The sequence below is a fragment of the Heptranchias perlo genome, chromosome 7, assembly GCF_035084215.1.
Source record: "Heptranchias perlo isolate sHepPer1 chromosome 7, sHepPer1.hap1, whole genome shotgun sequence".
Lineage (NCBI taxonomy): Eukaryota > Metazoa > Chordata > Chondrichthyes > Hexanchiformes > Hexanchidae > Heptranchias > Heptranchias perlo.
In genome coordinates, this window is record NC_090331.1 from 80787326 (window position 1) to 80812568 (window position 25243).

Here is a 25243-nt window from a genome sequence, read left to right on the forward strand (position 1 = left end):
CAGAAATTGATCGGAGCGGCGAACCAACAGTGTTCGCCGCTTCATAGATTTATACTAACCCATTAACTGCGTGCACTTCCTCTAATAGGAAGCAGAGAAGAGCCCAGCATTAGCTCCAATGAAGCTAGGACCCATGGAAGATGGAGAGATCACTGTCTCCCCTCAACCAATCAGATTGCAACATTTTTGACAAGCTGCAAAGTTTCTGAAAGCTGCAACATAAAATCCAGGACGTGAAAGGTACAATACTAAAATCATTTCTAAAAACAGTTATAGACAGCAAAAAAGAGGGTAAAAAATAATCGAAATAAAGAGAGACAGAAGGGAAAAGTTAAAAAAAAGTTTTTAAATTTTAAAAAAAGTTTTTAATGACCAGAAACTATTAAAATAAGGAGTAACGAGACTCCACGTTTTTAAAAGTTAATTTTGAGTTGTTTGGCAGTCATTAAGACTTACCGCGCTGTTAAAACTTAGTTTAGACCTAGTATTTTTAAACGTACCTGTTGTGTGGCTATATTAGTTACTTTCCAGCTGGGCAGAAGAGCAAGTTGGCGCTGGTCCAAGCTGTCATATCGCCGGCGAATCACGAGGAGCAAGTTCCGGATTTCCACGTTGCACTGCGTATGTGCGAACACCAGAACTTGCTCCTTGATTTCGCCATTAACAACGGTGAACGTTGCTGAGCTCACTGTTCTTTTTAAAGCAATTTCCAGCCCAATGCTGAGCATCTCAAAGTCTTAATCCAGTTTCTGGGTCTTTATATGGGGTCCACAGCAGAAAGCTGCCCACAATTCAGCACAAATTGATAGTTTTATTCAAGGGCTATAATAAATACAGCTGATGTGGAAAAAGAAATATGGGTTCAGGCTGCAGGAGGCTGAGAATGCTTTATTCTACATCTGGTTATGCTATCCCTGACTTGGAAGAAATTGAAGCTGACAATAGGCACCCATTATGGGAAAGTATTCCATTCCCCAGCACTGTCGTCCCTCACCTAAATGACCCCAAACCCCCCTTCCCAAGTTTATAATATTGAAACACACAACTTTCCCACAATCACATTTACAAAAGATCTAGACACAAGGCTAGATTACCACAAACAATATCATTTACTAACAACATGTGCACCACAAACAACTTAAATAAGTTTAAAAAGCAACAATAAATTTAACAAAGATGCTTGGTTTAAAACAGTTTGTGACTAGCTTTACACCTTCAAAAAAAAACCTAAAGAAACAATATCCTCAGCAGGGGTGCTGAAAAGTAATACAATATTTATTATATGCCACACCTTTAAATGTTTCTAACGACAGGATAATTGACCATTAAGCAGAAAACACCTAATAAATCACCAAAGTATCAAAGTTTTAAATTAAAGTACAGCACACTAGAATCCCAATGGAAGTGATTTATAACATATAATAAAAGTAACCATTACTTATGAATTTACCTAACATTCAGGTCATTAAGTCAGTAAATTGCTATGTGTCAAGATTTTAAGATATAAACTAAAATCAGTTTTTACTCCCTTGAGTTTCTGGTGGGTAAATAGCTTTGCTCACACCTGGAGTACAGTGTTCAGTTCTGGGTACCGCACCTTAGGAAGGATATATTGGCCTTGGAGGCAGTGCAGCGTAGATTTACTAGAATGATACCTGAACTCCAAGGGTTAAATTATGAGGAGAGATTAGGGTTATGTTCCCTGGAATTTAGAAGATTAAGGGGTGATTTGATCGAAATTTTCAAGCTATTAAGGGGAACTGATAGGGTAGATAAAGAGCAACGATTTCCACTGGTTGGGGAGTCTAGGACTAGGTGACATGGACTAAAAATTAGAGCCAGGACTTTCAGGAGTGAAGTTAGGAAACACTTCTAGACGCAAAGGGTGGTAGAAGTTTGGAACTCTCTTCCACAAACGGCAGTTGGTGCTAGCTCAATTGTTAATTTTAAATCTGAGACTGATACATTTTTATTAACCAAAGGTATTAAAAGATGTGGGTCCAAGCCAGGTATATGGAGTTAGGTCACAGATCAGCCATGATCTCATTGAATGGCGGAGGGGCTAAATGGCCTACTCCTGTTCCTAAGTTCCTCGAACTTTTTACAATATAAGCTTGTAACTTCTACCTGATTTTAGAATTTAATTACAATACTAGTTGATCTCCTGTAGCATTGCTTGTTCAGAGTCAGAAGATTCTCTATTTTATAATAATTTTGCCACAGAGGGATCTTTGTATAATTTATATTAAAGTGTAGCTCTTAAGTTAAATGTTTTTCTCATAACTCAGGTTCATAGGTCAGCAACATACTGGATCTGATGGGACAAAGAGATTGGTATATTAACAGGTTCTTCCAAAAGTTAATGATCTGAGACAATAGATGGTTCGTTACCCTGGCCCAGAAATTGCAAGCAGCGTGAATTAGATTTTTTACCTCACCCTTCAGATCGTGATATTTTTGCACCACAAATTGCTGGAATTAATAACGGCATGCAACATCAACGGGACACCTGAGACCTCATGAACGTCAAGTCCAATGGTCTATCTCCTTAACCAATTAAATTTAAGGATAAAGAAACAGAACAAATGATGACGAAGGAAATAGGGTGTATCAGAGTCAAATTAGATACAGAAAGAGAAATAAAGAGAGGGAAAGAAAGATTCTGGTGAAACTGCGCTGCACCCACTCTAAGGAAAATATATCCTTCCTGAGCTGCGGTGCCCACAGCTGAATGCAGTACTCCAGATGGAGTCTGATCAAGGCCTTATACAACTGAAGTATAACTTCCTCCCCTTTGTAATCCAGCCTCCTTGAGATAAAGGCCAACATTTCATTAGCCTTTTTGATTTCTTTTTGTAAATGTCTACTAGCTTTAAATGATTTGTGCACTTGGACTCCCAAATCTCTTTGCTCCTCTACAGCTCCTAGTTTCTCACCATTTAAGAAATACTCCGATTTATCTTTCTTGGGTCCAAAGTGGATGACATCACACTTGCCCACATTAAACTCCATCTGCCAAAGTTTTGCTCACTCACTTAATCTGTCTGTCACTTTGCAACTTCCTACTTCCATCTGCAATACTTACTGCCCCTCCTAATTTAGTGTCATCAGCAAACTTGGATACACAATTCTTTATTCCTTCATCCATGACATTAATAAATACGGTGAAATGTTGAGGCCCCAGAACAGTCATGGGGAACACCACTTGTCATACCCTGCCAATCTGAGTACATACCCTTTATCCCCAGTCTCGGTCACCTATCTCCCAACCAATTTCCAACCCAAGTCAAAAGGCTACCCCCAATTCCGTGCGCTCTCATTTTGCCAATAATCTTTTGTATGGAACCATAGGCGAGAGGATTAGCACTACAATGTTGTAGCCCTATCTCTTTCCTGCACAGCGCCCCACCTGGAATGGAGGATTAGTGAATTAACCCTCATGTCAATTATACTGCACTAGAGTTAACCATTTTCTTTGATCAGTTAGTCTAATCAGCCTACTGTATAAACTCTTTTCAATGCATACAATTACTTTCCACTTACCTTGACATTATCAGATTTCATCTCAAACTCTGTATACAGTCCTTTCAAAAACCCAGTGGTCCTTATAACCTATAAATAGAAAAGTGACATGAACACATTAATTATTCACCATTACTAGTATCAATGGTTCCTCCTCCTCAGATACCACCCTGTTTCCCCTTCAAAACTGCTGTCAATACTCCCTCCTCATCAAACCCACTCTCAACCCTTTCATGCTCACCACCCATCCCCCCATCAGCAAGGATCTCCAAGGTTCTTGAATGTCACCTCCCAGCGCCATGCTCCTTTCTCCTGAAACTCAATGTTCAAATCCCTCTAATCCAGCATCCATCCTTATAAAATTGCCAAAATTAACCTAATCAAAGTCACAAATGAAATCCTCTGTGAACACGCTTCATTCCTCCTTGACCTCTCTGCAATGTTCAACACAGCGATCATGCCATCCTTCTCCAACACTTCACCTCCAGTGTCCAGCCTGGTGGGACTGCCCTTAGTTAATCATACCAATCAATCCTACTTATCCAAAGATAACCAAATCATTTTCAGTAGTGCCTTCATTTCCCAGTCACCTAACGATCGATCTTTGTTCCCCCTCTTTTTCCTCACCTACACGCTTCCCTCAGTGACAGCATCAACAGACATAGGGTCACAGCTTCCACTTGTATGCCAATGATTATTGTAACCCAGGTGTACCTCTCCACCACTTCTCGATTAATCGAATGTCCCGACACTGGCAGACCGCTTTCTAACATCCAGTCTTCGACGAGCCTCAACATCGTCTAGCACAACATTGAAACAGAAACCATCATCTTTGACCAGATATGAATTACACTCCCTTGCTACTGATTCTACCCACCCCCTCCAATCCCACCCCACCTCTCTCAGGCTGAATCAGATTGTTTGCAACCTCAGCATCCTGTTCAACCCTGCACTGAGCTTAAACCCCAATCCATTCTCATCTTCATCCTTTAAATCAATCCACTGCCATCCCCACCCTATTTCTGTAATTGCCTTCAGCTCTATATTCTTCCTCCCTGAACTTTATGACTCTGACTCCAACCTTTTATATATCCCCCTCTTCCCTTCATCCCACCATAAATAGCAGTAAAGCCTTTAGCTGCCTGGGCCCTAGGGCTCGATTTTAGGGTCGGGTTTCCGGCGGGTTACCAGCGGGGTGGCCCCGAAAATCCCGATCACGTGACCGGATTCGGACGAAATCCCGGCCACTTCCGGGTACCGCGCTGAAGTGCAGGGCTGCGCGCGAAAGCCCCGCTGGTGGGAATCCCGCAGGCAATTAAAGCCAGCGGGGTTCCACTTGAGAGCACTTAACTTGCTCGTTGTGGTCAGTTAATGAGCTGAAGCAGCTGTCAAAAGAGGAAGTGTGGGATTTTAGGTTCAAAGCAGTCAGTTTCCCACACTGGGGGAAACAGGACCCTTCAAACCAGGCGTGTTGCAGCCAGCAGCCTGTGGCAGGTGCCAAGGTGCGCTCCACGGGGGACAGCCCTCACCCACGCAGGAGGCCACCGCGTCACATAGGGCAACCCCTGCCCTCCACCAACCCCCGCCAAGCCAGAGGACAGACCGACACGAAACCGCAGCCCCAGTCCGAGGACCCACCCACCTACCCTGCACAACCCCTCACACGAACACCTGCCAGATGGGTGGTGCGTTGACATCGTCGGAGGACGAACAGGATGACCAGCCCCAGCAGCCTCGCAGTCCACGCCGTCCGCCTCGGAGAGGTGGGGCCCCCCAACACGGTGCTGCGGCACACCCACCTGCACAGCAGGAGGGAGGGCAACCGCAGAGAGAGATGCGTCGCAGGAGGCACTACCCTCCGCACAGGGTGTACAGAGCGAGGCTCAGCTTCATGGACCTCTCCGAGGAGCAGTGCATACGGAGGCTCAGAGTCAATCGCCAGGTATTCGCCGACATCTGCAGCCTCCTTAACGACGAGCTGCTCCCTGATGGACCAAGCAGCATCTTCTTACCTGTCGCCGTCAAAGTCACCACTGCCCTCAACTTCTTCGCATCCGGTTCCTTCCAGGGTGCCACCGGGGACATCACCGGGGTCTGTCAGTCCTCTGCACACAAGTGCATAAGGCAGGTCACCGATGGGTTGTTCCGCAGGGCCTCCCACTACATCAACTTCGCCATGGACGAGCGCAGCCAGATGGAGAGGGCGGTTGGATTCCATGCCATGGCCGGCTTCCCACGGGTGCAGGGTGTAATCGACTGCACCCACATCGCAATACGGGCACCTCCGCATGAGCCAGGGCTGTTCATCAACAGGAAGGGGTATCACTCCATGAACGCCCAGCTCATCTGTGACCACCGCCAGAGATTCCTACACGTGTGCGCCAGATACCCCGGCAGCTGCCACGATGCCTTCGTCCTCAGGGAGTCCGCCGTCCCGCCCATCCTGCAGGCACCCAACGTCGGCAACAGCTGGCTCCTCGGCGACAAGGGGTATCCCCTCCACACGTGGCTCATGACACCTCTGAGGAACCCCATCACCGAGCCGGAGCGTCGGTACAATGACAGCCACACTGCTACCAGGTCTACAATTGAGCAGACCATAGGGCTTCTCAAGATGCGCTTCAGGTGCCTTGATCGTTCTGGGGGAGCGCTCCAATACACACCATTCAGAGTGGGACGAATCATAGTTGTCTGCTGTGCCCTGCACAACATGGCCCAACAGAGAGGGGTGCCGCTGGAGGAGGCCCCATCCACACCCGCCACCCACATTGAGGAAGGCGAGGGCGAGGAGGAGGAGGAGGAGGAGGAGGCGGAGGCGGAGGACGCGCCAGAGGATGTTGGACGACCCATGCGCCGAGCCGCGACTCACCGGGATGGTCGCCGGGCCAGGGACGCACTCATACGTCAACGGTTCTCCTAGAGTCACACACTGCGAGGCGCTCGCATCTCCTCACCTGCACAGGCGAGCGGCCATACCAGCCCCCTCCACTGAAGAGTGCTGCCAGTAATCCTGCACCCACAGCAGTGTGCCCAATGGGTGGCAGCAGGTGTTCGCCGTCATGATGGCCTCCACGGAACGCAACTATTGCACAAGCCGCGGAAGAATGGATGAGAGGTGGCAGGAGTGGTGAGAATAGACTATTTAATATCTGGAATGTGACATCATTTAAGAAACAAAGTACAAAATAATAAACACCCTGGTGTATTCCCTTTGTGATTATAAGGCCTTTGCAATTCTTCTCCGGGAACCCCTACGTGGTGCTACCCCTGTGGCTCCAGCAGAGGTAGTGGCAGGTTGCTCGTCTTCTTGCATTGACCGGGTAGATGCTTTTGGCGGACGGCCCCTGGGATTCGGTGCCCGTGAGGGCACCTCCACAGACTGCTCCTCCTGCACCGGGGCAGGGGCAGACTCGGCCACCTGGAGAGGAGGCACCATTGCGGGTGCTGGTTGAGAGGTGGGCGACGGGTGGGACGTGGGGACGCCTTGAGAGGCGTCCCCGCTTCCATGTCCCCGGTCACCATCATCCCTCTCTTGGCCTCGGCCCACATCACCCCTTCCACCCTGCTGGACGGCAGTTTGGATGGCATGTGTGAGGCCTTGCAAGGCCACCCCTAGTGTATCCCTCAGCCTGTTGGTGGCGTCGGAATGTTGCTCACCCTGAATCCGTACAGACGTTGTGAGGGCCTGCAAGGACTCGAAGTGGAGCTGTGCGTGACGCTCGAGGGAGGCCAGCCTGTCCTCCACCGCAGACAGTCCCGCACCTACCCGCGACACTGTGTCGCCGGTACCCTCCTGTGCCTGCGCCACCAATGCCCACATTCAGGAGGTGGACTCCTCCATCGCCTGCGCTATTGTGGACAATGCGCGCGGCACCTCTGCCAGCACCTCAGCAATTAGCTGGTGGCCCTCGACGACTCTTCTTTTCTCTGGTGGCCCCCTGGGTTCAGCATCTGGGTCCGGCTGAGCAGAGCCTGGAGATGAGTGCTCCCTCCGTCGCGGACCCTCCGCGGCTGCCCCTGCCATCAGGGTCTGCTCATGCTCACTCGTGCGCAGTGACTCACCAAGTGCTACCCCAACTAGTTGGCGAGGGGGACCCACCGAGGTGCGTGTCTCTGCGCTGGTGGATGGTTGGCTCTGATGTGACGATGCACCCTCAGAGACCGCCATGTCCTCTGAGGAATCGCCCTCCACGCTCGCTTGACCCAAAGACGGACCTGCAAGAGAACAGAGGGCACTTTGAGGCATGTGGACCAACTTGACAGTGCGCCTGATGGCAGGTGATGAGACGGTAACTCGCGATCATGGGTGTTGAGTGTCAGCTTTCCCTTACCGGCCGTTTCGGCAGCGACACACTCGCCATTGGCCACCGACAGGCAATGTCGCGTGCGGGCGAGGTCGAGCGCCTCCACCTCTGCGTCGGTGAGCTCCACCACTTGCGGCGGGCCACCTCCGGTGCGTGCCCTTTCGCGGTTGTTCTTGCTCCTCTTCTCCTGTGAAGGCAAAACACAGATGTGTGAGTGGGTGCGTCTTGCATCGTGAGACGCATCGAGCATCGGTGTGGTTGGGTTGAGCGTGGCGCGGAACGGATGGGAGGAAGCGTGGGCCACGTGCCCATCCCATTGCATGGGGATTGGGGTGTGTGGTAGTGTTCGGGTGGGGTCAGGGACGGTGGGTACTTGCGTGCACGGCGAGGATGGTGAATGAGTGGCTGTGAGGATTGCTGATGGAGCGCAGTGGTGGCTGTGCAGGAGGGGGTTGTGATCTGCTTGGCGTGATGGTGGGGACGGGATGTGGGAGGGTGCGTTGGTGTACTCACCTTGCCAGACCTAGTCAGGTCATTGAAGCGCTTGCGGCACTGCTCCCAAGTCCTTGGGGTGTTGCCCCTGCTGCTCACCTCCGCCGCCACCTCTGCCCATGCCTTCCTGGTTGCGGCGGCAGGGAACTTGCGCCCATCCTCTGGGAAGAGTGTTTCCCTCCTCCTCCTCACGCCCTCCAGCATCAGCTGCAGTGCCAGATCTGAAAAACGGGGCGCAGCCTTTCCCCTTTGTTGAGCCATTCTCCCAGACCTCTTGCTTGCAGCAGGAGGGGCTTTGGGAGACTGCCCCTTTAACTGGAGCTCCTACATCGCGTCGACGGTACTGCGCATGCGCAGCCGGCCGGCACGCAGCTGGGGAGCGCAGAACCCGGAAGCAGGGCTTAATGGGTCCAATTATCCCGCGATCGCGTGGTGGACGCACACAATTACCTGTCCGCGTTTTCCACGCTCCCGGAGGACCACCCGCTGGGAACCCGCGGGCCTGCTAAATTCGAGCCCCTAGTGTCTGGACTATCCTTAAACTTCTCCATCTCTCTCTCCCCCTTCCCCTTCATTAATTCTCCTCAAAACCCATCTCTTGGACCAAACTTTTGGTCACCCCCCTGACTCCACGCTCATTTTACATATGCCTATCTCTAATATCTTGAGTTTTTTTTGTATTAAAAGAGCTACATAAATACAAGTTATTGTTCTTGTGTGAATTGGGCAATGACTTTGTCCAGAGTGAAACACTTTGAAAAAAATTGTGCAGACATTTCAGGAAAAAAACTTATCGACTTAAAAATGCCAAAAATAATTACAATTAATATGCCAACCAACACAAAGAAAATTAAGGTAAATGAAAAAGTAATTTAAGTCGAAGGAGAAATGCTGACAGATTCCCCACTGGTCTTGACAGACAAGCTTTTTAAAATCAATAAAGAAAATGGTTCATATTACCAAGAAAATAAAGTATACACAAGCATGCAAATTGTAGTGTAAAACATAATGGCAAAAAAAGCATTTCACTGAAAGGGCACATAGACCACAGCAGACAGACATGAACAACTACAGGAGGAAAAAATATAAACATGACTAAAATAGAGCCAGAAATTGTGTTTCAAGTTAGCCCAAGTCTTGAATACTTGCTCCTATATCTGCAAGACCGTTCTAATACTTCTCTCACACTCCCGGACAAGATTTGGTACTAAAAAAAAAATCTGATATGCAAGACTTCTCATCTCTAGCTTCCAAACTCACCCACCCCCACCTCCATGACAAGTTTTATCGATATTATTCCTCTAATCTTTTTTGCTCCTACACACTTCTCCTCATGTCTTAAGCTTCCAGCTCATGTGAGTACTGAGAAAGGATCGCATCTGGTACAAAAACCTGGCTTTCTCCTTCTAACATTTGTTTATGATAAAATATTCCAAAAATTAAAAACTTCTTTGTTTCCAGATATTAAACTTGAATCTGTAGATGAATTTATATGTAAATTCTCATTTGCTTCATTTTCAATCCTTTTTTGAATATTACTGGAAGCTTTCTTACATTTGGTAACGATTGCCTGGCAAAACCAATGCAAACACTGTAATTGATGGCAGAGATGGAACAGACTGGTGACACAAACACCTACTTGATATAATGCATTTTTACATAACTGTATTTAAAAATAGCATTCAAAACACACTTCACAGATTCAGAATAACCAAATCAAATAAAAGCACAAAATTGATAACTTTTGATTTTTACAATCAAACTTTCAACCATATCTTTTTCTCACCAGTTTCTTCTCCTCCCCTCCTGAAGATATTGACTACTTGGTTCCTCTAGACTTGGCTCTCCTGGCTCGCCTCTCACCTGCTATCCTCCGTAAACTTGAGCCCATCCAAAACTCTCCTGCCCGTATCCTAACTTGCACCAAGTCCCGTTCACCCATCTCCCATCACCCTTGTGCTCGCTGACCTACATTGGCTCCCGGTCCAGGAACGCCACAATTTTTAAAAATCGCATCCTTGTTTTCAAATCTCTCTATGGCCTCGCCCCTCCCTATCTCTGTGACCTCCTCCTACAACCCTCCGAGATCTCTGCATTCTTTCAATTCTTGCCTCTTGCGCATGCCCGTTTTTAAATCGACCACCATTGGCGGCTGTGCCTTCAGCTGCCTAAGCTCTGGAATTCTCTCCCTATACCTCTCTCTCCTCCTTTAAGACGCTCCTTAAAACCTACCTCTTTGATCAAGTTTTTGACCTGTCCTAATATCTCCTGATGTGGCTCGGTGTCAAATTTTGTTTGAAAATTGCTCCTGTGAAGCACCTTGGGACGTTTTACTATGTTAAAGGCGCTTCATAAATGCAAGTTGTTGTTGTTATTATTATTATTGTTATTATTATTATAAGGAATCTTACAACACCAGGTTATAGTCCAACAAATTTATTTTAAAATCACAAGCTTTCGGAGATTATCTCCTTCGTCAGATGATTGACGAAGGAGATAATCTCCGAAAGCTTGTGATTTTAAAATAAATTTGTTGGACTATAACCTGGTGTTGTAAGATTCCTTACATTTGTCCACCCCAGTCCATCACCGGCATCTCCACATCATTATTATTATAGGTGCTGAACACTGTTACCTTGTCCAAGTGACTATTATTCATCAATGAGCCTGGAGGGAGAGTGTCCACAGGCCTTTCGTCCTCGACGGCAATATAACCAAGCCCAATCCTGCCCTCATTAGACATTCATTAGTGCACACTTGCTGGACAGTAATCAGGAGCTGGATTGCTGGTTTTTCCTTCCCTGACCCAGAGGCAAACTAAACTGCTGTCCCAGCTGATATCAACTTACTGGACTTAGACCAAGGATCAAATCTGGAATATTGCAACAATTTTCAGGAAGGACTAAACCATCGGCTGTAGTGCTGAAGACTTGTGCTCCAGAACTAGCTGCGCCTCTAGCCAAGCGGTTCCAGTACAGCTACAACATTGGCATCTACCCGACAATGTGGAATATTGCCCAGGTATGTCCTGTCCACAAAAAGCAGGACAAATCCAATCCGGCCAATTACCGCCCCATCAGTCTACTCTCAATCATCAGCAAAGTGATGGAAGGTGTCGTCGACAGTGCTATCAAGCGGCACTTACTCACCAATGCTCAGTTTGGGTCCCACCAGGACCACTCGGATCCAGACCTCATTATAGCCTTGGTCCAAACATGGACAAAAGAGCTGAATTCCAGAGGTGAGGTGAGAGTGACTGCCCTTGACATCAAGGCAGCTTTTGACCGAGTGTGACACCAAGGAGCCCTAGTAAAATTGATGTCAATGGGAATCAGGGGGAAAACTCTCCAGTGGCTGGAGTCATACCTAGCACAAAGGAAGATGGTAGTGGCTGTTGAAGGCCAATCATCTCAGCCCCAGGACATTGCTGCAAGAGTTCCTCAGGACAGTGTCCTAGGCCCAACCATTTTCAGCTGCTTCATCGATGACCTTCCCTCCATCATAAGGTCAGAAATGGGGATGTTCGCTGATGATTGCACAGTGTTCAGTTCCATTCGCAACCCCTCAGATAATAAAGCAGTCCATGGCCGCATGCAGAAAGATCTGGACAACATCCAGGCTTGGGCTGAGAAGTGGCAAGTAACATTCGTGCCAGACAAGTGCCAGGCAATGACCATCTCCAACAAGAGAGAGTCTAACCACCTCCCCTTGACATTCAACGGCATTACCATCGCCGAATCCCCCATCAACATCCTGGGGGTCACCGTTGACCAGAAACTTAACTGGACCGGCCACATAAACACTGTGGCTACGAGAGCAGGTCAGAGGCTGGGTATTCTGCGGCGAGTGACTCACCTCCTGACTCCCAAAAGCCTTTCCACCATCTACAAGGCACAAGTCAGGAGTGTCATGGAATACTCTCCACTTGCCTGGATGAGTGCAGCTCCAACAACACTCAAAAAGCTCAACACCATCCAGGACAAAGTAACCCGCTTGCTTGGCACCCCATCCACCACCCTAAACATTCACTCCCTTCACCACCGGCACACAGTGGCTGCAGTGTGTACCATCCACAGGATGCACTGCAGAAACTCGCCTAGGCTTCTTCGACAGCTCCTCACAAACCCGCGACCTCTACCACCTAGAAGGACAAGAGCAGCAGGCACATGGGAACAACACCACCTCCACGTTCCCCTCCAAGTCACACACCATCCCGACTTGGAAATATATCGCCGTTCCTTCATCGTCGCTGGTTCAAAATCCTGGAACTCCCTTCCTAACAGCACTGCGGAAGAACCTTCACCACATGGACTGCAGCGGTTCAAGAAGGCGGCTCACCACCACCTTCTCAAGGGCAATTAGGGATGGGCAATAAATGCTGGCCTCGCCAGCGATGCCCACATCCCATGAATGAATAAAAAAAAAATCAGTCCATCTATCCATCCAATATCCCACAAAATTACCTTGATGTACCTTTAAATTTAATATCCCTGAATTCTATGTGCTGACAGGGACTTGTCTTGTCTCTTTTTGAACCCTGTATTTCTCTCTTGCTTCACCACCCTTTGCTGGTATTCTGTTCCACACGTTCTTATACCGGAAAAATATTTGCCCAATTTTCTGCATTTCTGCTGTCCTCAATTTGAAACTATACTGCCTTCTTCTTGAATTTTGTGCCAGACAGAAAACATATCTGAATCTACATTCTCCAAATCCCTCAATGTTAAATACTTCTATTAAATTACCCACCAGTCATCTCCTTTCAAAAGAAAAGTACCAGGGTAGCTAATGTCTCATAAGTGCTGTGTTGTGCAGTCATTTCTATCACAGCATTAAGCACTGGTTCACAATCCTGGATGTTACCTTCTGCCCTGATGCAGCTGCCTAGCAACAACAAGCAGAACCAAAACTGCCAACACATCTGCCAAATCCAAGTACAGATATGGACAAGGCGGAAGAGAGGTGAAAGCTTCCATTAGGTGTCCATCTAACAATTCACAAGGAACCACAGTAACATGACATCAAAAACCATCATGCAACCAAATGGTATTTTTCATTCAAGGTTTTTAATGTTGCAAAGGGAAATAGGACCCTTTACCATACTTCAGCACGTGACCCACTATTTTATTTTAATTGGATGTGCAATTTACTCATGTTGCTTCGCGCAAGGTTAAAAGCACACACACCCCTAGCACTTGAGTTGTGGAACTAATTTCTCCCTATAGTACTCTCGAACTGTGTAGGGGAGGAGATGAAAGAACATATGTGCTCTTATTCTGCCCCTGAGGAAAAGAAAGATGAATCATCTGTGAACATAAAAGGACAAGATTTGCTTAATTCATGTTCAACTGTTCATAAACTGAGGGACTATGCAACAATAATAATTTGCAGATTTTGTGATCAAAGGCTGTAGCGAACTTGTGAAAAACTAATTGCATATCAAAGATATTTAGATAAGGTTTAAAAACCTGTGGCAAGTGACTCATCTCCTGACTCCCCAAAGCCTTTCTACCATCTACAAGGCACAAGTCAGGAGTGTGATGGAATACTCTCCCCTTGCCTGGATGAGCACAACTTCAACTCAAGAAGCTCCACACCATCCAGGACAAAGCAGCCCGCTTGATTGGCACCCCCTCCATCACCCTAAACATTCACTCCCTTCACCACCGGCGCACCGTGGCTGCAGTGTGTACTGTCTACAGGATGCATTGCAGCAACTCGCCAAGGCTTCTTCGACAGCACCTCCCAAATCCGTGACCTCTACCTTCTAGAAGGATAAGGGCAGCAGGCACATGGGAACACCACCACCTGCACGTTCTCCTCCAAGTCACACACCATCCCGACATGGAAATATACTGCCGTTCCTTCATCGTTGCTGGGTCAAAATCCTGGAACTTCCTACCTAACAGCACTGTGGGAGAACCTTCACCACAGGGACTGCAGCGGTTCAAGAAGGAGACTTACCACCACCTTCTCAAGGGCAATTAGGGATGGGCAATAAATGCTGGCCTTGCCAGCGATGCCCACTTCCCATGATTGAATTTAAAAAAACTTAGTGACAATTAGTATGAGGGTTTCAATGGACATTGGGGAGTAGGTTGCAAAACGACTAATGTGGTGTCCATATTCAAAAGAGGTGACAGAACAAATGCAGGTAACTACAGACCCATTAGTGTAACTTCAATTCAGTGTAAAATAATGGAATCAATTATCAGAAGTAAACTTGATTATCCACACATCTGCAGCGGACAAAATCCTGCCTGACTGACCGATCGCCTCAACGACTTTGAGGAAGTGACAACCCAAATGGACTGTAGAAAATTCTATGGTATGGGTTCTTCCAAAAGGCATTTGACAAAATTCCTCACGAAGGGCTATTAATAAAGCTCAAAGCTATCAGTATCCGTGATAAATCTTGGGAATGGATAATGGACAATTGGCTGAAGGGTAGAAAACAACAGGCACTTGTTAGAGGGGTTATATTGGAAGGGTGGACTACTGAGTTGGATTCCTCTGGATTCCGTGTTGGGACCACTACTCTTTCTAACTTATGTCAATGATTTGGACACAAACTCAATCAAATCGGTCAAATTTGAAGATAACACCAAACTGGGGTGGGGGGGGGCAGAAAGAGAGCAGTGGAATTGAAGGAGGTAGCTCAGAAATTATGGAGTAAATTGGACAAAATATGTATGTGGGTAGAATGATAGCAAATGGCACTTAATGAAGACAACTGTAAAGTAGTGCACATTAGGAAAGACAGGTGACACACGTACTCTATGAGTAATGTTGAAATAGCTAAATTGAGAGACCTAGGAATCTTTGTAAACTCGACACTCATCATGTTCAATGAATGCAGGGCAGTAATCAACGAAGTTAGAAGAATGCTGATCTACATAGCTAAAACATGTCAGAATAAATGTCAGTTGAGGTTGTGATCAAGCTGTACAATGCTCTGGTCAGACTGCACCTCGAGTACTGTATCCAGTGCTGGCTGCTGAGAAACAAGGAAAGATTCAAGCGCTGGAGGAAATATAAAGAGCCTGAAGCTGATCTCTAGTGTAAAAGATCTGAGTTAGGAGGAAATACACGAGAAATTTCGGCTTTTCAGCCTGGAAAAGCGGCATCTGAAAGGTGATCTTATAAAAAGGTATACAAAATAGTTACGAATGTGGAAAAGCTAAATCCAGAATATTACTTTAAATTAAGTTGCAAGAGTAGGACAAGGGGACAAAGACCCAAACTAGTAAAAAGTAAATTTAGGACTGATATATCAGGAAGATCTTTACAGAATGATCAACACATGGAATCAACTTCAAAAAAGGAAAAACCCTGGAATCATTGAAAAAACATTTAGATGCTACAAAGGAAAGGTGGATGAACTAAAATGGACCAAATGGCTTTCCTCATCCGTAATTATCTTGTGATTGATTGCTCATTGCAACACGCATTATAAATTATGTAATATTTTAACTATTAGAACTAACTATGCCCTTTGTGCATCCCCCACTTCCTTTGCCGCACCTTTGGTGGCCGTGCCTTCAGCCATCTAGACCATAAGCTTCAGAATTCCCTCTCTAAACCTCTCCGCCACTCTCTCATCCTTTAATATCCTTCTTAAAACCCTCTTTGACCAAACTTTTAGTCACCCCTCTTAATAGCTCCTTCTTTAGCTCGGTGTCAATTTTTGTCTCTGCTAAGCGCCTTGGATAAAATATCAGAATCAGACAGGTAGAATTCTTGTTCCACTAGGTAGAAAATTGTGCCATCCACAGTAGTGCTGATCTAAGCATGTTTTCACCTGGCACACATCTAGATCTGGGTGAGAGTTTGTTTATTGTTGAACCAGCTTTTAAAAAAAATCTGGACATTCAGAGTAAGTCATATAAGTGCTTCTGGTGTTCAGGTTTTCTTGCCACTATTTAGACACCAATGCACCAACCTCCTCGATACCTTTCTATTGCAGCCATTTGGCTTTTAATGCCACATAAGCAACCTTTCCATTTGGTACACTGAATGAAAACTACTTGAGTGCTACAGTTGAAACTTGGTTTCCTGTGTTTGCATTGAATACCATTTCCCCCTCTTTGCCATCTGTTTGGAGTGACTTAATTCCAGTTTCATTGAATTGCTACAGGTAAATTCTAATCCATGGTCCCACTTGTGTAAAAAAAAGTCAGAATTTTTTTGTACTGCTATAAACAACATTGGAAAATGGTGGGAGTGTTTTTTTTTTGCTGAAGCCCCCTTGGGAATTCACCCACACCACCTTTCTGTCAGCAATCTAGATGATTCTGCACACAGTGCTTTATTTACATATTGGGTGATCGTGATCCCCATTTCTTTCAGAGAAATATGTGGTGCTTGGCATTTTCCCATTTTAAAAATGACATACGAATTTGTTGTTTTAAGTCGGTTCCCCGAATAAAATGCAGAGAAAACTTTGAATCAATATCAGGGAGCATACAGAACAACTATTTTTGCATCATAGAAGGCATGTGATTCTCTTGAAATTTCTGGTAATACAGAATTAAAATTTATTTCATGCTGATGAGAAGGGAAAGAGCAAAAAAAGAAATGGTCAAGACCTATACTTAAAACATTTGGGACAGTAGGCTTCTGAGACAACCCCTTAGTTCATTTCCATCTACCATAGTGACAGCAGAAACAAATACAACATCCACGTAACACAAACAATTTACAACATCAATTGTTCATTCATTCAAATCACTACCTGAAATGGACATTGTTCCACTTGAAGTGCATAAACAAATATTTACAACCTGGTAACAAGTTAACTAGGCAACTACATTGAAGTGACTTTGATTTTCTGTTCTATAGTGGGCAACAATGCTGTGCTTCCTTAATGAGTTCATATCAACCTATCCATAGCTCGGGCAGATCATTATTAGCTCACTGTGGTCAGTCCCTCAAAAGTAGCAAAACCATATGAAGAGCTCCACCTTCTGGAATTTAGGAAAAAAGAAAATTCTATGTCATAGTATCATGGTAGGTACAGCACCATTCGGCCCATCGTGCCTGTGCCAGCTCTTTGAAAGAGCTATCCATATAGTTCCAATCCTCTGCTCTTTCCCCATAGCCCTGTAAATCTTTTCCCTTCAAGTATTTATCTAATTCCCTTTTGAAAGTTACTATTGAATCTGCTTCCACCACCCTTTCAGGCAGTGCATTCCAGATCAGAACAACTTGCTGCATGAAAAAATGTTTCCTCATGTCGCCTCTGGCTCTTTTGCCGATCACCTTAATCTGTGTCCTCTGGTTATTGACCCATCTGCCACTGGAAACAATTTCTCCTTGTTTAGTCTGTCAAAACCGTTCGTGATTTTGAACACATCTATCAAATCTCCCCTTAACCTTCTCTGTTCTAAGCAGAACAACTCCAGCTTCTCCAGTCTCTTCACATAACTGAAGTCCCTCATCCCTAGAACCATTCTAATGAATCTCTTCTGCATCCTCTCTAAGGCCTTGACATCCTTCCTAAAGTGTGGTACCCAGAATTGAATACAATACTCCATCTGAGACCTAACCAGTGCTTTATAAAGGTTCAGCTTATCTTCCTTGGTTTTGTACTCTATGCCTCTATTAATAAAGCCCATGAACCCATATGCTGCTTTTTTAAAAAAGTCTTCTCAACTTATGCTACCACCTCCAAAGATTTGTGTACGTGTACCCCTAGGTCTCTCTGTTCCTGCACCTCCTTTAAAATTGTACCATTGCCTCTCCTCAGTCTTCCTACCAAAATGCATCACTCTACACTTCTCTGCATTAAATTTCATCTGCCACGTGTCTGCCCATTTCACCAGTCTGTCTATGTCCTCCTGAAGTAACATAGAAACATAGAAAATAGGAGCAGGAGTAGGTCATTCGGCCCTTCGAGCCTGCTCCGCCATTCAATATGATCATGGCTGATCCTCTATCTCAATATCATATTCCCTCTTTCTCCCCATACCCCTTGATGCCTTTTGTGTCTAGAAATCTATTTAGCTCCTTCTTAAATATATTCAGTGACTTGGCCTCCACAGCCTTCTGTGGTAGAGAATTCCACAGGTTCACCACCCTCTGAGTGAAGAAATTTCTCATCTCGGTCCTAAATGTCCTACCCCGTATCCTGAGACTGTGACCCCTCGTTACATCCCATCATTTTTCTATATAAGAACATAAGAAATAGGAGGAGTAGGTCATACAATTTTTCTATAGACACAACAGTTTTTCTATAGAGCATAATCAATCAGTGCATTACTTCACCCACGCTAGGGCAACCACATGAGTATAGGCATTAAACTATAGAAAGTTTCATGGAATAATGGTTTAAAAAAAATATTTTCTAGGTGACATTGTGTGAAAGATGTACAGTACCGAAGCCTGCACAGCAGATCTATAAATAGAAAAAAATATGAACTGTGAACAATTTCTTCAGATTAAAATATATTATTTACTGAAACAGTGATAAATGTTTGAAATAATCTGCCACAGTAGTTCAGGCAAAGAGATTGCTCAAAATAAAGTTGGATACATTATAGCGATGAGCTTTGATAGGCTGAACGGTGTTTCCTTAAGAGTGCCTTGAGTGACTGTTACTTTTAAGCAAACTGACAAGTCCATGAGATAAAGAATGATCAAGATACGCATCCGGCCTAGTTTTTCTCACTTTACTGAGGAAAGTTTTCAACAAATGTGAATTTATATATATAAAAAATTAGTTAACCCACCACTAAGCTTAGGGAGGGAATGCCAGAGCATGGAGCCTAGGTGGCTAAAGGCAAGGCCTCCAATGGTGGGGCAAGTGGGGGACAGGCAAGAGGCCAGAGTCGGAGGAAGGTAGAAGCCTGGGGGAGGGGATTGTAGCTATAGGGAGAGGCAAGTCCATGAAGGAATTTAAAAATGAGGCTGAGAATTTTAAATTGGAAGCGTAGAGGGACCAGGAGCCAATGTAGGTCACAAGGACAGGAGTGATGGGTGAGCATGACTTGGTGCAGGAAAGGATACTGCCATTTTTGGATGAGCTGAAATTTACAAAGTACGGAGGCTCCGGCCAGGACAGCATTGGAATAGCATTGAGTCTGGAGCTAAAAAAGGCATGTATGAGACTTTCAGCAGCAGATGGGTTGAGGCAGGGGTGGAGGAGGGCGATGTTACAGAGGAGGAAATAGGCGATCTTTGTGTTGGAGAGAATAGGGGAACGGAAGCTCAACTCAGGATCCAAAAGGCAGCTGAGGTTGCAAACAGTCTGGTTCAACCTGACAGTGGCCGGGGGAGGGTGATGGAATCAGTGGTAAGGGTACGGAATTTGTTGCAGGAGCCGATGACAATGGTTTTGGTCTTCCCAATGTTTAACTGGAAGAAATTGCAGCTCATCAAAGACTGGATGTCGGACAAGCAATCTGACAGCAGAGAGGCAATGAAGGGATCAAGAGAGGTGGTGGAGTAGAATAGGTGTCATCAGCAGACACGCAAGAAGCTAACCCCATATCTTCAGATGATGTGGCTAAGGGGCAGCATGTAGATGAGGAAAAGATGGTCAAGGATAGATCCTTGGGAGACTCCATAGGTGTATGGGTGGGAAGAGAAGCCATTTCTGGCTTTGATTGGATAGGTAAGTGTGGAGAACCAAGCAAGGGCAGTCCTATCACACTGTCTTCAGAAGTGATATCAGCATATAAGGGAATTTCTACTTATCATTCTAAAGACCTTAACTGTTCACCCAAGGCACACTATCCCAGACTACCTAAGAAACACTTCGTCGGAGCTTACGCGAGCTTTTGTGTTGGGCACAAGAAAAGGTATCTGGAAAAGCCCAATTTGCAAACGTGTTAAAAAAGCAGCTGAAATTGACAAAGGGATTAGTTACAGTCTATATAACAAACCAGAGTGCCACGGATTTCTACAAAGTGAAAATATTTCCTAACTCTAATTGAGGAGGAGAGTATTAAAGACTAGAGATTACAATTTCTTGATCTAAACAAAAATGGGATGCAAACTTTATCAGGAAACTTGGATATCTCCACCACCACATCATATTGCCATAACTGCTAATGTTTACTGATGATTAGTGGATCTCATCAACCATACATGCTTAAACCAGAGCCTTCCATGAGCAATGTTTTAGATCAAGTACAAAGAGATTTAAAAGGAAGACACATTCATTTGTGCAATACCTGACTGAAGTCCCATTATGCCATTAAAAGTGGTTTATCTAGATTTGGTTTTCAGACTTCCCTTAGGAATCGAGACTAGGATCTTTGAATCTAAATAGGATTGTGAAAGGATCAGGTGGCAATCATATGAACATGGATGGAGCTAGGTTTCACTGTTGTCTTGTAGGCAACTGCCAATTTGCACACACCAGGCTCCCACAAACAACAATTAGGTCAATAACCAGTTATAGGATAATCTGTTAGGTCATGTTGGTTGAGGAATAAATGTTTGCTAAGGCACCAGGAGAACTTCCTGCTCTTCTTGGAAAAGTACCATGGGATCTTTTACATCCACCTGAATAGATAGACAGAATCTCAGTTTAATGTTTTATCCAAAAGGCGGTATTTCCAATAATGCAGAAATCCATTCAGTGCTGCATTGAAATGTCAGTCTGGATTATGTGCTCAAGTCCTTGGGGGAAATTTTAACTTTTATCACCAGGCAAAAAAGGGATGAAAGCTCATCGGCAGGCTGTTTTACACCTCACCTGATTTTCGGACTCAGATGCAAGAGTGCGACCAGAGCCAAGCTGTCACATGGAGCAGTACAGGCAGAATTTATGGAAGTCTTGTTCCTTTCTTTTTCAGTGTTTGTTGTAGGTGTCACAGTCGTCAGTTTTAGTCAGTGTATACTGTGCAGTAGATGCAGATGATATTAACAATTGAGAATCACTGCAAATTTGTTGAATCATGATCAATGCCACTAGTTTCTCTTGTCACAGCTTTTTGCTCCATAAGTAAGTGACCGTGTTTTAAGGATCAATTATTAAGGGTTAACACAGAAGAGTCAAATAAATGTGTCTGTTGGTCTATAACCTGAGTCACTGTCAAAAAGTGTTTATTCTCCCACCTTCCAAAGTCGAGGAGAGCACATGGCAACAGGTGATATATTCTATAACACAGAATGCAAGGGTTGCCTGTTAAACCCCAGGGTCTTGCTACAATTACCTACACATTGGGCAGATAAGAACACACTCCAGTTTGTAAGGATCATGGGACCATTTATAGGAATGACAAGGAATCTAAAGAAATGCCTAATGTATAAACCCAAAAAAATGTTAGATCTTGAAAGAGAGAGAATAAAGAAGACAAACTTTAAATACTTCATACAAGTTAGGTTTTTTGGGAGGTGGGTGTAGAAGAGTAAGTACTTTGTATGCAGAGTACTACATATAGGAAGTTCTACCTCCAGTCATAACTTCTATCATATATAAAAATGAAGAGTCTACAATACAATTGGTGAGTATAGCCAAATACATTGAGTCTTGGCATTTTTTTAAACGTTCAATGAGATGTTTGACAAGGAGAAACACACTGCCATCCTTAAACAGTCTCCAAACCACACTGCTGAGAAATCCACAAGTAAAGTTTCAGTTTCCTTGTTGCCAAGGATTAGACCCTCCACCCATGTGCACAGGGGTACTTCTGAAATTCAACCAGCTACGAACACACAGCTTATCACCAGTAATAAACTTCCCTAATGTTGAGGGGGAAGGGGTGCGGTGGTAAAATACCGAAAGCAAAAAGCGTCTCCAGGGCTGGTCCCTCCGCCTCCCCGGTTTGTTCACCTCCCAGCAACAGACACTTGCCGCGGCTCCGCCAGAATTAAACGCCCTCGGTTGTCGGATCCCGCGGATTCTCTGACCCGAGACACTTGCTGCAGATTAAGCCGGCAGGACGCAGGCCCCGGTTAGGGCAGCCGGTGTTTGTTGCAAGGCCCGTGGAACCAGAGCCCGGTGGCGTCGCGGTGTCCCTAGCAACCAGCCTACCAGCTCCAGGGAGGAAGCGGCGTCTCGCACCTTTTGCCCTCCAGGCCTTGTGTCCATCCCCCGCCATAACCACATCACCACCACCCCCCCTCCCCCTCCTCCTCCTCCTCCTCACCTCGGTGAAGATGTCGTGCAGATAGCGGAAAGGGGGCTTGTTAAGCAGCTTATCGGTCAGCGGCGGCTTCTTGATCACTTTCCCCAGCAAGTCCTGAGTCCGCTTAACGAATTGCCCGCTCATGGCGCTGGGATTGCGAGGTGTGGGCACCCTTCCTCACTCTCTACTTCATGTATGAGATGGGGAGTAGGCCTTAACCCAGTTGGCCCTCGTCCCCGCGGATCGACCCCGCTCCCCCAACCCCTTCAAACGGCTTCAAACAAGGTTCCGTCCCAACAGTCACTGCGCGCGACGGCCTCCGCCTCCGTCATCGCGCGTGAACACAACACATCGCCCGCCAGCCTAGCAACCGCTGCAAGGGTGCGAGTCACATGATCCGCAGCGGGGCATGGAGATGCAAAGTGTGGTAGATAGAGGCAGTGTTAGATGGAACTTACACGAGCAGATCATTGCCAAAGTGTCTATCAGTATAGTCATGGGCCATTAGTTAGACTTTTTTTCTGCACCCTTCGCCTCTAAATTTTTTTGCGCGGTAACTTGCTGGAAGGGCGTGATGAGGCAACGGGGCATCTGGGATCTTAGTGAAAGGCGGGATCAACAGTGTATCTCCTTGAGAATGTGAGGATTGAGAAAGGAACAGGATCAATGGAGAAGAAGAGTGAGTTAGAGTCAAATCAGCTACAGAAAGAGAGGGAAAGAAAGACTGGAAGAGAGAGAAAAAAGACAGGAAAAGTAAGGAAAAGAATGATAACATTTAAAATTTGACATTTTTAAAATCTCCAACAACAATTCACTACCTGAACAACAATTACCTACCCGGTGCCAGGGTTAAGGACATCTCCTCCGGGCTGGAGAAAAACTTGGAGTGGGAGGGGGAGGATCCAGTTGTCATGGTCCACATAGGTACCAATGACATAAGTAGGACTAAGAAAAAGGTCCTGCTGAGAGAGAGTGAGCAGCTAGGGACTAAATTAAAAAGCAGAACCACAAAGGTAATAATCTCTGGATTATTACCTGAGCCACGAGCAAATTGGCATAGGATCAGGGAGATGAATGCGTGGCTCAAAGATTGTTGTGGGAAAAGTGGGTTTCGATTTGTGGGGCACTGGCACCAGTACTGGGGAAAGAGAGAGCTGTTCCATTGGGATGGACTACACCTGAACCATGCTGCGACTAGAATTCTAGTGAATTGAATAACTAGGGAGGTAATTAGGGCTTTAAATTAAATAAGGTGGGGGAGCGCCCTGGTGGATTGAAATCTAGAATGCTAAAGAGAAAAGACAAGGAAGCAATGCAGGAAAGTGATTGGGGTAAGGATAAGCAGATTGTGTCAGGAAGGGACAGAGCGTACAAACAAAAGAGCGCACTAACAAATAGGGACGGGGACAAAAAACTAGTAATAAGACAAATAGGGCCAGAGTACGAAAAATTGTTAGGATGTCTAAAAATGTTAAAAAGACAAATCTAAGGGCTCTGTATCTGAATGCACAAAGCATAATAAGGTAAATGAATTAACAGTGCAAATAGATATAAATGGATATGATATAATGGCAATTACAGAGACATGGCTGAAGGGTGACCAAGGCTGGGAGCTGAATATCCAAGGGTATTCGATATTTAGGAAGGACAGGCAAAAAGGAAAAGGACGTGGGGTGGCGTTGTTAGTAAAGGATGAAATCAGAGCAATAGTGAGAAAGGATATTGGCTCAGAAAGTCAAGATGTAGAATCAGTCTGGGTGGAATTAAGAAGCACCAAGGGGCAGAAAACACTGGTGGGCTCCAAACAGTAGTGGTAATGTAGGGGATGGGATCAAACAGGAAATTAGGGATGCATGTAACAAGGGTACTACAGTAATCATTGGTGACTTTAATCTGCATATAGACTGGGCAAACCAAATTAGCAATAATACCGTGGAGGATGAATTCCTGGAGTGTGTACAAGATGGTTTTTTAGAGCAGTACGTTGAGGAGCCATCCAGGGAACGGGCTATCCTAGATTGGGTATTGTGCAATGAGAAGGGGGTAATTAATAATCTTGTGTGGGGTTCTTTAGGGAAAAGTGACCATAACATGATAGAATTGTTCATTAAGATGGAAAGTGAAGTAGTCCAATCTGAAACTAGGGTCCTAAATCTAAACAAACGAAACTACGAAGGTATGAGGAGTGAGTTGGCTATGATAGATTGGGAAGCTTCATTAAAAGGCATGACAGTGGATAGGCAATGACTAACATTTAAGGAACAAATGCATGAATTGCAACAATTATACATTCCTTTCTGGCGCAAAAACATGAAAGGAAATGCGGCCCAACTGTGGCTAACAAAAGAAATTAAGGATAGTATTAGATCCAAAGAGGAGACATATAAATTTGCCAGGAAAAATAACAAGCCTGAGGATTGGGAGCAGTTTAGAATTCAGCAAAAAAGGACCAAGAGATTGATTAAGAGGAGGAAAATAGAGTATGAGAGTAAACTTGCAAGGAACATAAAAGCGGACTGTAAAAGCTTCAACAAGTATGTAAAAAGAAAAAGATTAGTGAAGACAAATGTAGGTCCCTTACAGTCAGAAACAGGAGAGTTTATAATGGGGAACAGGGAAATGGCAGAGCAATTAAACAAATACTTTGGTTCTGTCTTCACAGAAGAGGACACAAATAACTTCCCAGAAATGCTAGGGAACCAAGGAACTAGTGAGAAGGAGGAATTAAAAGAAATTAGTATTAGTAAAAAAATAGTGCTGGAGAAATTAATGGGACTGAAAGCCAATAAATCCCCAGGACCTGATAATCTGCATCCCAGAGTACTAAAAGAGGTAGCCATGAAAATA

General features: G+C 45.3%; 1 protein-coding gene across 2 annotated transcripts in view; it reads right to left on the bottom strand.

Moving 5' to 3' along the window:
• traf3ip1 (TNF receptor-associated factor 3 interacting protein 1) overlaps nucleotides 1-22704 on the bottom strand; it is a 134985-nt gene extending 112281 nt beyond the window's left edge. For both annotated transcript variants that reach the window (XM_067987954.1, XM_067987953.1), the window contains exons 1-2: nucleotides 22418-22704; nucleotides 3544-3612 (exon numbers count right to left, since the gene is read on the bottom strand). In XM_067987954.1, coding sequence (XP_067844055.1) covers nucleotides 3544-3612; nucleotides 22418-22540 — 192 coding nt within the window. In that variant the 5' untranslated portion in view covers nucleotides 22541-22704. The remainder of the gene's footprint in view (nucleotides 1-3543; nucleotides 3613-22417) is intronic.
• Between the last annotated feature and the right edge of the window lie 2539 nt (nucleotides 22705-25243).